The sequence below is a fragment of the Cicer arietinum genome, chromosome 6 (assembly GCF_000331145.2).
Source record: "Cicer arietinum cultivar CDC Frontier isolate Library 1 chromosome 6, Cicar.CDCFrontier_v2.0, whole genome shotgun sequence".
Classification (NCBI taxonomy): Eukaryota; Viridiplantae; Streptophyta; class Magnoliopsida; order Fabales; family Fabaceae; genus Cicer; species Cicer arietinum.
This window is the reverse complement of record NC_021165.2, coordinates 32,742,809-32,756,997: the sequence shown is the minus strand read 5'-3', so window position 1 is coordinate 32,756,997 and position 14,189 is coordinate 32,742,809. Positions and strand designations below refer to the sequence as shown.

Here is a 14,189-nt window from a genome sequence, read left to right as displayed (position 1 = left end):
AACCTTTTGCCTTTGAATTTTATACTAAGATCATCAGTACATGGCAAGGAACAAATAAGTTTCATACCAGTAAAAGAAGGTTCTCGAATCATTAAAATAAAAGGACTCGAAACAGCCCAGTTGAAATAGTTTGGAATCTCTTCAGTCAAACTGTCAAGAAATTTCAATCAATCTTGATCTGTTCAAAGACATTATATAGACACCCAGAATGATCAAAAACAGGAACTTCAGATTGATCATCAAATCTCCAGAAAGATCAAACTTCCAGAACCAGATTGATAATCAATCTTCGTTTTCTGCAGAATTCTAGCAGTAATCTTCCTACTTCAGCAAAGGTTTATAATCACTCTCCAAACTATTTTGGACAAAATCAAAGCTCCAGATCGAAGCTATAACATCAATGGTTAAGTGAGAAGCTTCAAAGATCTTTAAACTAGAAGACAAGAAGATTAAGCAAGGCTGTAACAGACTCAGTCAAAACAGATTCAAATTATTCGAAGGCTGAATCATTTTTTAATCTCATATATTGGTTTTGGTCAAAACTGACAGAGCACTACCAACAACTCTTTTGACCATTATTAAATGCTCTTAAACGCCTATAAAAGGAAGGCCAATATCCAAGATTAAAGCAAGAAATTCAAGTGCTGTTAATTCCCACAAATCATTCACATTCACATACTTGAAATTCTCGCTTTCACAAAGAAGAAGCAGTTCTAAATCTTTACATCATATTGTGTTATTTCTACTGAATTCTTTGTAAAGAATCGAATCTCAAACAAGAGTTGAGACATCTCATATTCTATCAAAACAATCTCATCATTATTGTAATAACTCAAACTATAAGAGTTTAATTATAGTTTGATTAGATTGTAATGAATCCTATCAAGATAGATAGATGTTGTATTTACTTTATGGGTGGAAAGAAATAGAGTTTGAAACAGATCAAGGTTGATTTGTGCTAGGTGTTGTAAAACCAAGAAGGTTCTTTGTTTTAAACACTTAGTGGAAAATCTCACGGTTGTGAGGACTGGACGTAACCCGAGTTGGGTGAACCAAGATATATCGTTGTGTGGTATCTCTTCCCTTATCTATTTACTTTCAGTTTGATTGATTATCAAGTTAAATACATAAACTGAATTACTGATTTTAACTAACCAAGAACGTTCTCCGTTTTCTAGTTAAAACCAAGAACGTCCTCCGTTTTCTGTTTTCACAACCAAGATCAATCTTGAGTTAATTTCTTTTTCAACAGGAATTTTTAAAAGGTGTGTTTACAATTCATCAAGCTGTAAATAAAGGACGCGGCGAGATTGAGAAGTATGTAAGAAATTGACTAGTGAAGCGTGAATTTGAGGTGTTAGGCATGAGACAAATGTAGGTCTTAATCAGTGAATGAAATTCAAGTTGGATTTTTGTTTGAGATGTGACTCTTGAGATGAAGTACTAAACTAGAAGAAATTTTGTGTCATAAGTAGTATAGTTTTAGCATGTTATCGAAAACATTTGAGGAAGCTTGGATCACCAAGTAGATGTGGAGATGGAATTATTAGAGTTATAATTAGAACAACATACTGATAAGAACACCACGGTTTGGCGTAGTTGTGCGACTAAAGAAAAATCGAGGATTTGTGGACAATGGAGACACTCAGGAGTTCTCGACAGTAGTGATTGTTTGTTGCTCAGTGTGTTGGTGTCATACTCAGTGTTTCGGTTTGGTACCAAATGGATGTTTCGTATCAAATGGATGTATATGAGGCTATGTGACATAGCTGTGGGTGATTGTACTTCGTTGATAGGATCAAAGTTATAGGAAAATAAGGAAAACTCGGTGGACGTTGAGAAGATTGTTTGACCGCTTGTGCATTTAGAATAACCTTAAGTGCAAGTCGCAAAGAGCGATATTACAGTTCGGTTAAAATAGTCTAAGCCACCATCATGATTGTTAGCTACTTATTGACAAATTGAGGAACTGATCATCCTTAATCTCTTGTTGATAGTAGACAAAATCATATTGAATTGAACGGGCGAGTCTTATCGGCAATGGTAATGTATAGAGTTATTCAGCACCCTATGAAAAGGAGTATGCGACACTTCATTCGAGTAGGTCGGGTGAAACAAGTTGTAACTTCTATGTCGAGTTGGAGTGCAAACCTAGTGTGGTTGTTACTCGTACTTTAAGTTTCGATGACGAAATTCCTTTTTGGATGGTAGTAATGTAAGACCCTTCATTTTTAAATCCTAAATAAAACAATTTTAGGGTATATTTTTGTGTGAATTTCTTAGGCTTTTAGCCTAGTTTTTGGTATTTTGTGAGTTAAATGTCAAAAATATATTTTTGGAGACCCGATTAAAAGTATTTTTCAATAAACAATTTTATTTATTTACGGAAAATATTTTGGCGAATTTTTATTTTTTAAGATGCAGCGTTTTTCAGAAAAAACAAAATTCATCTGGCGATTGAATTGCGGCGAGAGAAGATATATTTTTAAAAAGTGGTTTGAGAAGTGATGTGATGCGATAGGTGTAATGATGATTTTTATAAAATATCTAAATATTTGTTAAAATCATATATATATATATATATATATATATATATATATGATTTTAACAAATATCTAGGTATTTTATAAAAATCATCATTACACGTTCCTTGCTTTCACGCCACCCTCCTTCTCTTTTTCGTCTTTCTTTGTTTCAAGAAAACAAACACAAGTGTGTTTTTTTCAAAAAAACTCAAACAAACCTCCACTTTTCTTCGACATCTAAGCTTTCTTTCGAAAAGTGACAGAAGGGAAAGTTGCTCTTTGCCACGCTGCGGTGCTAGTGAGCTAGTTTTCGAAGCGACGACGCGAGCAAAATTTTTACCGAAATTAATCAAGGTGTCGTAAACGGTTGTTAAAGCGATAGTTAAGATAAGAGCTCCTTCCAAATTTTTAGTCTGCATATAAGGACTTTATACGTGTATTGATGGATGATTAATGTGCGATTGCGTGAGATAATTAATTTCGACGTGAATATATACATTTTGGGTGAAAATACGGTTTATTACCTGTTATGAATTTATGATTAAATTTGATGTGTTTGAGTTACGTAATGAGTTATTTTCAAATAAATGAGTTTAAACTGAAGTTGAAATTTTACAAAAAAAATTTAGAGTTGTTAAAATTGTGAAGAAGTTCAAATTTTAACTAAGTTAAAGAGTTTGAGCAAAAAGTTATATTGAAAATTAGAATGGTTAGAGTTTAAAATGTTACTCTTTAATTACTTTTGGACTGAGTTTAAAAACAAAAAGTTTAGAGTACTTTATTAACTCCAAATTTCGGTGCTTTAATAGTCGAGTGTGTGTGTGTGTGATTTGGACAATATTTGTTTTATTTAGTTTTAACTAAATAATGTAGATTATTTGGTTTTAAAAGTTTGGTGTGTGAAAAAGATATAATTTTGAGAATTTTGTTGTGGTTGGATAAATTTTAGTTGTGAACAAATTATTATAAATATTTATGTTTATGTAGTTAGCTCCTTGAGTCTCGAAAATGAATCGAGACTGTTGGCACCGAGTTAGCGGTGGGGAGAACTATGATATATTAATGTTGTTGTGGTGATTAAGTTTTTATGTGATTATGTATTCATAACTGATTATATGTGTGTTATGGATTTTATTGACGAAAATCTGTTTTTAGTATTCTATGTGATAAGTTTGAAAAATCGTTAGTATTAAATGAGTATTAAAAATGAAAAATCTTTTAATAGATGCATTTACTTAATGATTGTGGTGAAAAGAATTAGAGTATGCTCATGCATTTCATAGCTTGTGGTGACCGTGATGGGCCACAATGTCAGTGGTGACCACAATGGGCCAAGAAGTTAAGTGGTGACTGTGATGGACCACGGGGTGGTTCCATGTGATAGTTGGTTCATCTTATCCTTACTAGGATTTAACTGATGTGTAAGGCTTGTGATAGGCTACACTCTAGTAAATCGTTCTAACCTGTGAGAGACTGCACCTCGATAATTAGTACTAAGATCTATGATAGGCGGTACAATTATGATTTACGCCCCTTCGATGAGGGTTTTTGTTGGAAATTCGGGAATCATGCGCATTGGCATATACGCTTTGCATTAGGGTGCTTGGCACGCGAGTCATGTTTGTTATACTATGATGATTGTATATACATACTCGATTGTTGTTTGTTATTGTGTCGTAATTGCTTTGAGGTGTGAATTTTGGTTGATTAAGTTTCGATGTAATTATGTGTTCATAATTGATGTTATGAATGTTTGATGTGTGATTGAGGTGTGAATTTGTGGAGATTAATTTGGTGTGACTTATGTGTTCATAATTGGTATTATGAATGTGTGAAGTGTTAAAACTGAAAATCTGCATTTTTCTCAGTTGTATTCGGCTACGATAGTGCTGTGTTCGAATATTACAGTGCAGTTTTGTTAAAAACTTCATTTTCGACTTTGTTTATGCATTTTTGACATATGAAAACCCTTTAAAGGAGTATGCTAAGATGAAAGGTTATTTTGTGCGTTTAAAATTTAAATGCTAAGTGATATTTGTTAATTTTGTTTGATGACCCTTTACAATTATTGTGGAATTTGGGCTTTGCCCACAATGAGAACTGAGGTCGTCCTCCCAACGGGAATGTAGTTAGACATACCTGATCGATGTTGTGTTAGGAGGAACTTGCGGGACGCGTGATAATCACCGGGTTATTATAGTTTTAGTAGTATGATTAGATTAGTTTGGTTGTATAGGGACTAGATGTCTTTCTTTTGCGGTTGTAATTATTTTATTTTGGGAAGATTGTATCTATAACTTATACTGTCAGTTTGACTTTTGTTTTGGTGGGTCCATGTTCCATTTTTTTTTATGTGACTGTGGGGGAAGATAGAGATTCTTGGGGCAGTACTTTTGTACAGGTGATTGCCGAGAATACCCCAGTGATATCAGCTATGTCTGATAGGTCTCATAGCCCCGATATATTTTTCTGTTTAAATACTTTGGATTTTAATCTCAAAAACGATTTTAGGTTGTTGGTAATTATGATGTAATTACTTATGACTTTTGTCGTTTGTGTTACAACTTAATATTTTATACAAAGGTATTTCATTGATTTATGAATTTAAATTGGTTTGAAATAAAAATACACCCGCGCTGTTAAAAATCGGGGTGTTACAGCATTTGTGAAGATATCTACAAAAGAAGATACTGGATGAAATCAGAATTCAAACTAATTACACCATGAGAATCTTTTGTGACAACAAAGCTGCCATCCGAATTGCAAAGAACACCGTACACCATGATAAAACAAAACATGTGGAAATTGACCGACATTTTATAAAGGAGAAGATTGAGCATGGTATTATAAGTATTGATCATTTACCATCGTGTAACCAAACAGCTGACATCCTGACTAGAGCTCTTCCAAAAAATAGATATGAGAATATCAAATCTAATTTGGGCATGATAAACATCTACCACCCAGACTTGAGGGGAGTGTTGATTATGAGATCAAAATTAGGATCATAGGATTCTAATTTTATACCGTTATTAGTATGTATTAATTAGGACTTCTGTTTTAATTTCATTTCTATTTAGTGATACCATTTATAGGGAAAATCAGTTTTCTGATTTTCAACTCTATTTAATTGTTCAAAATTAATTTTATGTCCTATTTATATCTCCTCGTGTAATCAGTTTTAGTATCAAGTGAAAATATAATCACTTTTCCGCAAATAGGCATCCTAATCACCAAATATTAACTAAGCAACTGCAAAATGGAACAACATTGTAATTCATCAAACTTAGAATCCCATTAACTGATAAATATAGGATCAGGTTATCCCAATGTTTTCCTTTATTTGTGATATCAGTGGAACATAGTTTTACTAAACACAAAAATCAGGCACAGAGTAGCATTGGGAATTGGGATGAAGAGTTTTCACTGTTTCTCCACTCAAATTGATACTCTCATATACAATGCTTCAAAACATGAATTTTGCTAAAACTTTCACTAAAATCACTCACAATGTTATAAAAACTAAACGAAAACAATATGACAAGGGTGCCCATTTGATTGCTTGGTTTGTGTATACAGTTACCTTCTTTCTTGTGTTACTCTGTTGTACATTCTTTAGTTTAGTATATTTGAACATATAAGTCCCTCATTAAAAAACAAAATTGTCTCTGAATATGTATATTTTCAAATTGTTAAATATATTATAAATTTTTTACAAAAGATGCCTCTAAATTATTTTACTACCTTTTAGTGTCATTATTTAACTAATACATTTATTGAAGAGAAAATTTAATATTTTAACTAATTTTCTTAGTATGTGTAAGATTGTCAAATGATACCTTCTAATAAGTGTTGGAGGTGGTACAACTTTTGGGAATCCTAATTCACCAATTTGTCAAATTCTAAATGCATTGCCTACATTCTTCCTAAGAACGCACTATATGAAAATTAAAAAGGTAGATGGGATGATAAAATTTAAATTTATTGATTGTTCTTTTATGGTCCAGTGAAAATTTATTGCTTCCGGGATATGACTAGTGAAAAAAAAATCATGAACAAAATATTAAACATAATTTGTACCTGGCTCTTCTTCCATATTTGTTTGAGATTACTATATTTTAATTTGATGGCAACTAGACTTCCTTGCTGAAAATCTGCAGGCATGTAAGTTGATGGAAATCCATTCCAATACAGCCATCTAAGATCTCCTGAAAGATATTTAAAATCTCCATCAAGCTGCACTCCAGCAAGTTGAAGCAATCTGAGTTTATTGATCTTCTTAAATATTTTGGTATTCAGACAAACTGTATTTTTTCTTGGAAACTCCAAAGTCAATCCCTTTACAACTTCTGTTCCCTAAATTAACAAAACCAGAGAAACAGGAAACAAATAGCTTAATTTTGACATTTGAAACCCAAATAGTTAGCAAAGACTATAACAATCATGAATGAAACTAATTTTCATATTTCATGTGATAATTAAGAATCCAAATGAATGTTAATAATTCATTTATCCATGCTTAGTTATCTTCCTTTACTGTTGTATTTTTCAATAATTTATATACCATACAAGAAGTTATCTAATTTGTAAGTACCTTATGCTTTGATAATATATCAAACACTTCCTCAGGACGCCACAACCTACTACGCTTCTCAGGATCAAATGGTGATTCCTCATAAATTATTTGTCTTCCCATGTCTCTCAACAAATCATGCATCCTAAGCTTGTTTCTATTGTCAACAGTTACAAGGCTTCGCACTACCAGAACTTTCATTCCAATATCAGCAAAAAACCCACACCCATTTAATATTTGTATTACATCATCTCGGTCCATCCCAACCAATAAAGAAACAAGCAATATCAAGAAATATTTGTTTCTCTGTTACATCTTTTAAACCATCAAAGCTTACTTTTAGCTTCTTTTGTACTTGATCATGGGGAATACATTTGAGTTTTTCCAAAACTTTTTGCCACTCTGTTATTTCACAGTCAGACAAATAAGATCCAAGGACTTGAAGTGCTAGTGGCAATCTCCCAGAATAAGCAATCACATCTCTTGAATGTGTAGCAAAATCTTCTTTAGGATTTGGTTGTTTGAATGCATGCCAACAAAAAAGCTCAAGAGATTCACTTTCATCCATTTCTTTTATTTCATACACTCGATCAACTCTACACGATCTAAGAAGATGGATATCGCGGGTTGTGATAATTATTCTACTCCCTGGTCCAAACCACTCGCGGCTTCCACACAAGGCCTTTAGTTGGTCCAATTCATTCACATCATCAAGCACAAAAAGTACCCTATTTTGGGCCAGTCTTTGCTTCAATAAACTTTTCCCTGATTCAATGTCACGTATCTTGAATGTCGTTGTCTTATAAACATCAGTAAGTACTTGTTGTTGTAGAGAAACACGATCCGCATTTGTCTCCCAAAATTCCCTTATATTAAAAAGGAAGCTTCTTTCCTTAAATTTTCTCCCAATTTGATTATAAATGGCTTTGGCAATGGTTGTTTTACCTGTACCCCCCATTCCCCATATCCCTAGAAGTAAAATATCTTCAGATTTTTGGACGTTTAGCAGCTTAGTTGCAGCTTCCACACGAGATTCAACACCTAGTGGATGTTCAGCAACCAATAACTCTGTCCTATCTAGCAAACGAGAGACATGTTCAACAATATTCTTGATATCTGCACTTTCATTCCTGTAAAATATGAACAAATGATAGGGTGCACAATCAATTGTATGAATAATCATTCTCTAATAAATGCATCTATAAAAAAAATGGAAGAATTATATACCTGTATATGTGCATATTTTTAAAAGAAAAAAGATGCATTGCAATATAAGAGAAGGAAAAGCTATAGTGAACCAGTAATCTTTGTCATTTATTACAAGCTATTACTGGTAATCCAGCAAAAATCACTCTAAAGTAATTTAAGAGTCACTGGCAAGTCTACAAATTCACGTGCATGGTCTAATATAATTTTTTTTTTAAACAAAGCCAAATTGAATTCCATGGTCTCATGTAATTAGTTTTGAAATTATAGAGGAATATTATCAAGCCTCAAATACTACACTAGACATCCTTTAATTTAATTTAAAAGTTTCAATTCATCAAAATAACATCTAAATTATATCAGAATGACTGAAAATATCAAATCCATCAAATTTAATATGATATTTTTGAAGTTTTTATCTAAGATTGTGATCTTGTTGTCAATGAGGGTCTAATTGTGGTGTTGAAAGGTGAAACATTCTTTATAGTATAACATACAGTGGTTACGTACACAATTCTGCAACATTACTGGACTAAGAATGAAAGTTGGTTTGATCGTGCAAACATTTTTAAAGATAAATGACTAATTTGACATGAAAAAAAGATAAAAGACCTAAAGGAAACTTTAAATTAAGTTAAAGAACCACTTGTGTAGTTTTGCCAAACTTTTAAAAATGATGATTTTTGAAATGGACAAAAAGATATTATCACCCTACCAAGGGTTAAGAATTTTGAAGTGTCACAAACAATATTCTAAGAGGAAAAAAAGAACCTGGAATCTCTAAGTACAAACCCTGCTATGCCACCAATACCAAAGAGTTCTCTTCTCCAACTACTCTCTGTAGATTCATTTACAGATATTTTTGATATAAGATCTTCAAAAGCTTTTCCAAACTGACCTTCCTGATGCCGTACTTCTGAGGGATCTACCTCATAGAACACTGGCACAACCACTAGACCCCTGGTTCTGCCAATTTCCATGATCTTTTCCAACTCTAGCATACACCATCTTGAATTAGCATAATTTTTAGACAAAACAATGATAGAAATTCTAGACCGTCCAATTGCCCGCAACAGTGAGACTGATATTTGATCTCCTCGTTGAATCTGGTCATCGTCTCTGAAAGCATAAATCCCTGCATTTTGAAGAGAAGAACAGAGATGTGACGTAAACTTTGCACGACTGTCTTCCCCTTTGAAACTCAAGAACACATCATACATCTTTGGCTGAAACATCAATGAAAAGAAGAAAATCATAGCTTAGATATATGGTTGCTGAAATTCTTGATGCCTCTGATGCATCATCAACTATGAGGTAACCCACAATTTTTTGTACTAATTTTCAATGCACAGACTTATTAATTATCTTCCAATGTTCTTGATGTATCACCAATTGTTCACTTTGCTTCCTTTATCTTCAATATATTTTGGAACCAAAACACCATACATTGGTGATACATCAAGCAGAACTAGCCTCAAAAATCAAATATTACTATCACTTACTTGATTAGTCTTATTACTTGATTCCCTCTCAATGATACCTCTAGCCATGGCTTGTAGCAGAACATGCATTTGAAGCTTGTTATTCTCATCAATGGTTACAAGGCTCTTGTCTTCAAGGAGACTTATTTGAAGAGTTGCACATTGTATTGACCTGTTTAATGTTTGAAGTACATCATTTTGGTTCATCTCTTTAAAGAAACATGCTATATCAAGGAATGTTCGTTTCTCTTCATCTCTCAAATCATTAAAACTCTTTTCTAGAGCTTCTAGTAGTTGTGGAGCTGGAATGGAAAATCTTTCGAGACTCCTCAACACACTCTTCCACTCAAGTATTTCCTTTCCATGCAACAACCTCCCAAGGGCTTTAAGAGCAAGAGGCAATCCCCCACAATAAGAAACAATCTGTCTAGAAAGCATAGCAAAATCTTTCAGACGATTTGTTGCTTGGCCGAATGAACCCCAATACAAAAGCTCAAGGGATTCACTTTCGTCGAGTTCTTTCACTCTATATATGTGGTCAACTCTATGCTCCTTAAGTAGATGTCTATCTCTTGTCGTGATGATTATTTTGCTTCCTGCACCAAACCATTCTCGACTTCCACACAAAGCATTTAGCTGCTCCAATATATCAACATCGTCAAGTACTAGAAGTACCCTTTTATGCCGAAGCCTTTCTTTTAAAATAACTTTTCCTGATTCAATTGTAGGTATCTGCATATCTATCTCAGTTGCTTTGCCGACATCAAAAAAAAGCTTCTCCGTTAAAGAAATTTGACCGCGTTTTTCTTTCCAAACTTTCCTGACGTTTGTGAGCAAGCACTTGTCCTCAAAATATGGACCAATTTGATGATAAATGGCTTGTGCAATGGTTGATTTACCAATCCCTACCATCCCCCATATCCCTAGTAGGAGAGGACATTTTGATTGTTTCAATATCTGAATCACTTCTTGCGCACCACATTTTACACTCTCTGTGTAGAAAGCACCGAACGAGACTCTCTTCTTGTTGTTTATCACATGAGTTACACGTTCAACGACATTTTTAATATGTTTACTTTCTTTCCTGTAGAATACATGAACAAGAATGATTATATGTTTAACAAATTAACAATTCACCAACATGTGCATACTGCATAGGTCAATAGAAAGTAGGAATTACTAACATGAGAGGTGTAAATAAAAACCTCAACTATTTAAAAAAGAACTTAAATTTGCTAAACAAATAATCAAAACAAAACATGTTGAGTGGGCTCACTCCCCAAGTGGAACCCACCAATTTTACGATTATTATTATTATTATTATTGAAATAAAAAGAAAAAGAAAAAAAAAATTTAATGGGTTTGGCCCACTCGAAGGTAATAAAAGGGATTTAGAAATTCCTAAGAAGACACGCAGAAAACAACGGAAGAAGAACGGTTGTCAAGGGTTTGATTCCAGGGTGGTAACAGGTGCGTAGCAAACTTGCTCCGATCTACAAATTTAGTATGTTATTCATACAACTGAGTTTGTTATTTTAATATATAATTTGAGTAGTTTTATCTTCTTTGAGAGTTACTTTGGCATATCCACTAGAAGGTTGTTATTGTTGATTGATATTCCTATTGTTATTAGGAAGACTATTGGTGTATCCATTAATTATTATAGTGGAAGTTTTTACTGGACTAGGTCCGTGGTTTTTATTCTCTCAATTTGAGGAAAGTTTTCCACGTTAAAATTGTGTTTGTCTCATATTTAATTTTCTGTCAATTATTATTGCTCTTGGAATTGTATTTTCTGTTTGGCCATTTATCTGCACAGGTGGGGGAAAAAAAATTCCGCATTATTGAGATAATTATCGCTAATTATCTCTGGTTTTTCCCAACAAAGTGGTATCAGAGCTCGGCTATTTGATTTGTGCATTTAAATGGAGGAGGAAAATAAAGGTCTCAATATGATTAAACTCAACTCTTCTAATTATACACTTTAGAAGACTCTCATAGAAGACATGTTATACAGTAAAGATTTGTACGATCCTATTGAGGGTGACACTGTTAAACCCGCAGATAAATCTGACGCTGACTGGAAGAAGATGAATAGAAAGGCAGTGGCGTTGATCAGGTAGTGGTTGGATCTGAGTGTATATCCACATGTTGAAACTGAAATAGATGCTAATAAGATGTGGGAAAAATTAAAAGAGTTGTATGAACGAAAGAATGTGCAAAATAAAGCATTCTTGATTCGGAAGCTGGTGAATATGAAATACAAAGATGGGGATTCAATGACAGAGCATATGAGTATTTTTCAGAATACAGTGAATCAGTTGACAACTGCAGAAATTAAATTAGATGATGAGTTGCAAGCGTTGTTATTGTTGAGTTCTTTGCCTGATAATTGGGAAGTCCTTGTTGTGACGTTGACCAATTCAGCTCCAAGTGGAAAGTTGAAAATGTCAACAGTTAAAGAGAGCGTGTTGAATGAAGAAGCTCGAAGAAAGGAACGTGGTTTGATTGGTTTTTCCTCAAAGTCAGAAGCACTAGTTGCAGAGTCATGGGGGAGAAGTCAATCTAGAAATTTCCATAGACGCGACAACTCTGAAAGTCGTAGCAAGTCAAGAAGCAAGTCGAGAACTAGAAAGGAAATGATATGCTATCATTGTGGCAAAGCGGGTCACATAAAAAGAAATTGCAGGTTCCTTAAGAGAGCTCAATCAATGGAAAGAGATGAAGACAAAGAGAAGAAAAATGATAAAGATACAACAGCAGTTGCATCTGTTAATAATGTCTACATTATTTGTGATGATAATTCCATAAACCTTGCATGTCAGGATTCAACTTGGATTATTGATTCGGGTGCCTCATATCATGTTACTCCTAGGCGTGATTTCTTCTCATCTTACAGTGCTGGTGATTTTGGCATGGTAAAAATGGGAGATGAAGGAGTATGTAAAATTATCGGTATGGGAGATGTTTCGGTTGAAACTGGGATTGGTTGCAAGCTTCAATTGAAGAATGTTAGACACGTTCCTGATATTCGTCTCAATTTGATTTCGGTGAAAGCCTTGGATATTGATGGTTATCACATTTTCTTTGGTGGTGGTGGTATATGTAAAATCACTAAAGGGTCCCTAGTGGTTGCAAAGGAGCAAAGTTCTACTTCTCTCTATAGGATGTTTACGAAGCTATGCAAGGAAGAAGTGAATGCAATTGAAGATGCATCTTCTGATTTATGGCATATGTGCCTTGGTCACTTGAGTGAGAAAGGACTCAACATACTTGCGAAGAAAAATTTTCTTCCTGTGAAAGGTACGTCTCTAAAAACTTGCACTCATTGTTTTGCTGGAAAACAACATAGAGTTTTTTTTTCATAATACTGGTCCTCATAGGAGGCAAAATATTCTTGATTTAGTTCATACTGGTGTTTGTATGATGGATAGTAAATCTCTTGGTGGTGCATCATATTTTGTTACTTTTATTGACGACCACTCTAGAAAAGTGTGGGCATTTCCTTTGAAATCTAAAGACCTGATATTTGGAGCCTTCAAGCATTTTCATGCAAGTGTTGAAAGAGAAAAGGGAAGGAAATTGAAATTTGTTCGATCAGATAACGGTGGCGAATACAGAGGTCCATTTGAAGAGTATTGTAGAGAACATAGAATCAGGTTTGAGAAAACAGTTCCAAAGACACCTCAACATAATGGTGTTGCAGAGAGAATGAATCGTACGATTAATGACAGAATCAGATGTATGCTCTCTCATGCAAAATTATCGAAATCCTTTTGGGGTGAAGCAATGAAAACTGCAGTGGATTTGATAAATCTTTCTCCTTCTATTCCACTTGATGGTGATGTTCCAAATAGAGTGTGGACAGGGAAAGATGTATCTTACCGTCATTTGAGAGTTTTTGGTTGCAGATGTTTTGTTCACGTTCCAAGAGATGAGAGGTCCAAGCTTGATAGCAAATCCAAACAGTGTATATTCGTCGGTTATGGTGATGAAGAATTTGGTTATAGATTGTGGGATCCAGTTGACAAGAAAATTATCAGAAGCCGAGATGTGATATTTCTTGAAGACCAGACTATTGAAGATTTTGATAAATCTGAAAAACATAAACCAAATTCCAGAAGTTACATTGAAAATGTTGCGCCTAAGCCCCCCTACATAAACCTTTGTCTATTGGGGAGATATACAGGTAGATAATGAGAATGTAACTGATGATCATGTGCCTCACCATGATGAGCAGGTTCCAATTGAGCCACCAGCCAAGTTTGAGTTGAGAAGATCTACTAGAGAACGTCAACCTTCTCAAAGATATCCTCCACATGAGTATGTGATGATCACTGATAGTGGAAAGCCAGAGTAATATCAAGAAGCTATTACAAATGTTGATAAAGAAAAATGGTTAAA

General features: G+C 34.0%; 1 protein-coding gene across 1 annotated transcript in view; it reads right to left on the bottom strand.

Annotated features, from left to right (window-relative positions):
* LOC105851158 (disease resistance protein RPP2A-like) overlaps positions 1-14,189 on the bottom strand; it is a 32,348-nt gene that overhangs the window by 14,925 nt on the left and 3,234 nt on the right. Inside the window, 5 exon segments of the mRNA XM_012717503.3 lie at positions 6,606-6,881; positions 7,120-7,365; positions 7,367-8,228; positions 9,076-9,530; positions 9,807-10,869. Coding sequence (XP_012572957.3) covers positions 6,606-6,881; positions 7,120-7,365; positions 7,367-8,228; positions 9,076-9,530; positions 9,807-10,869 — 2,902 coding nt within the window.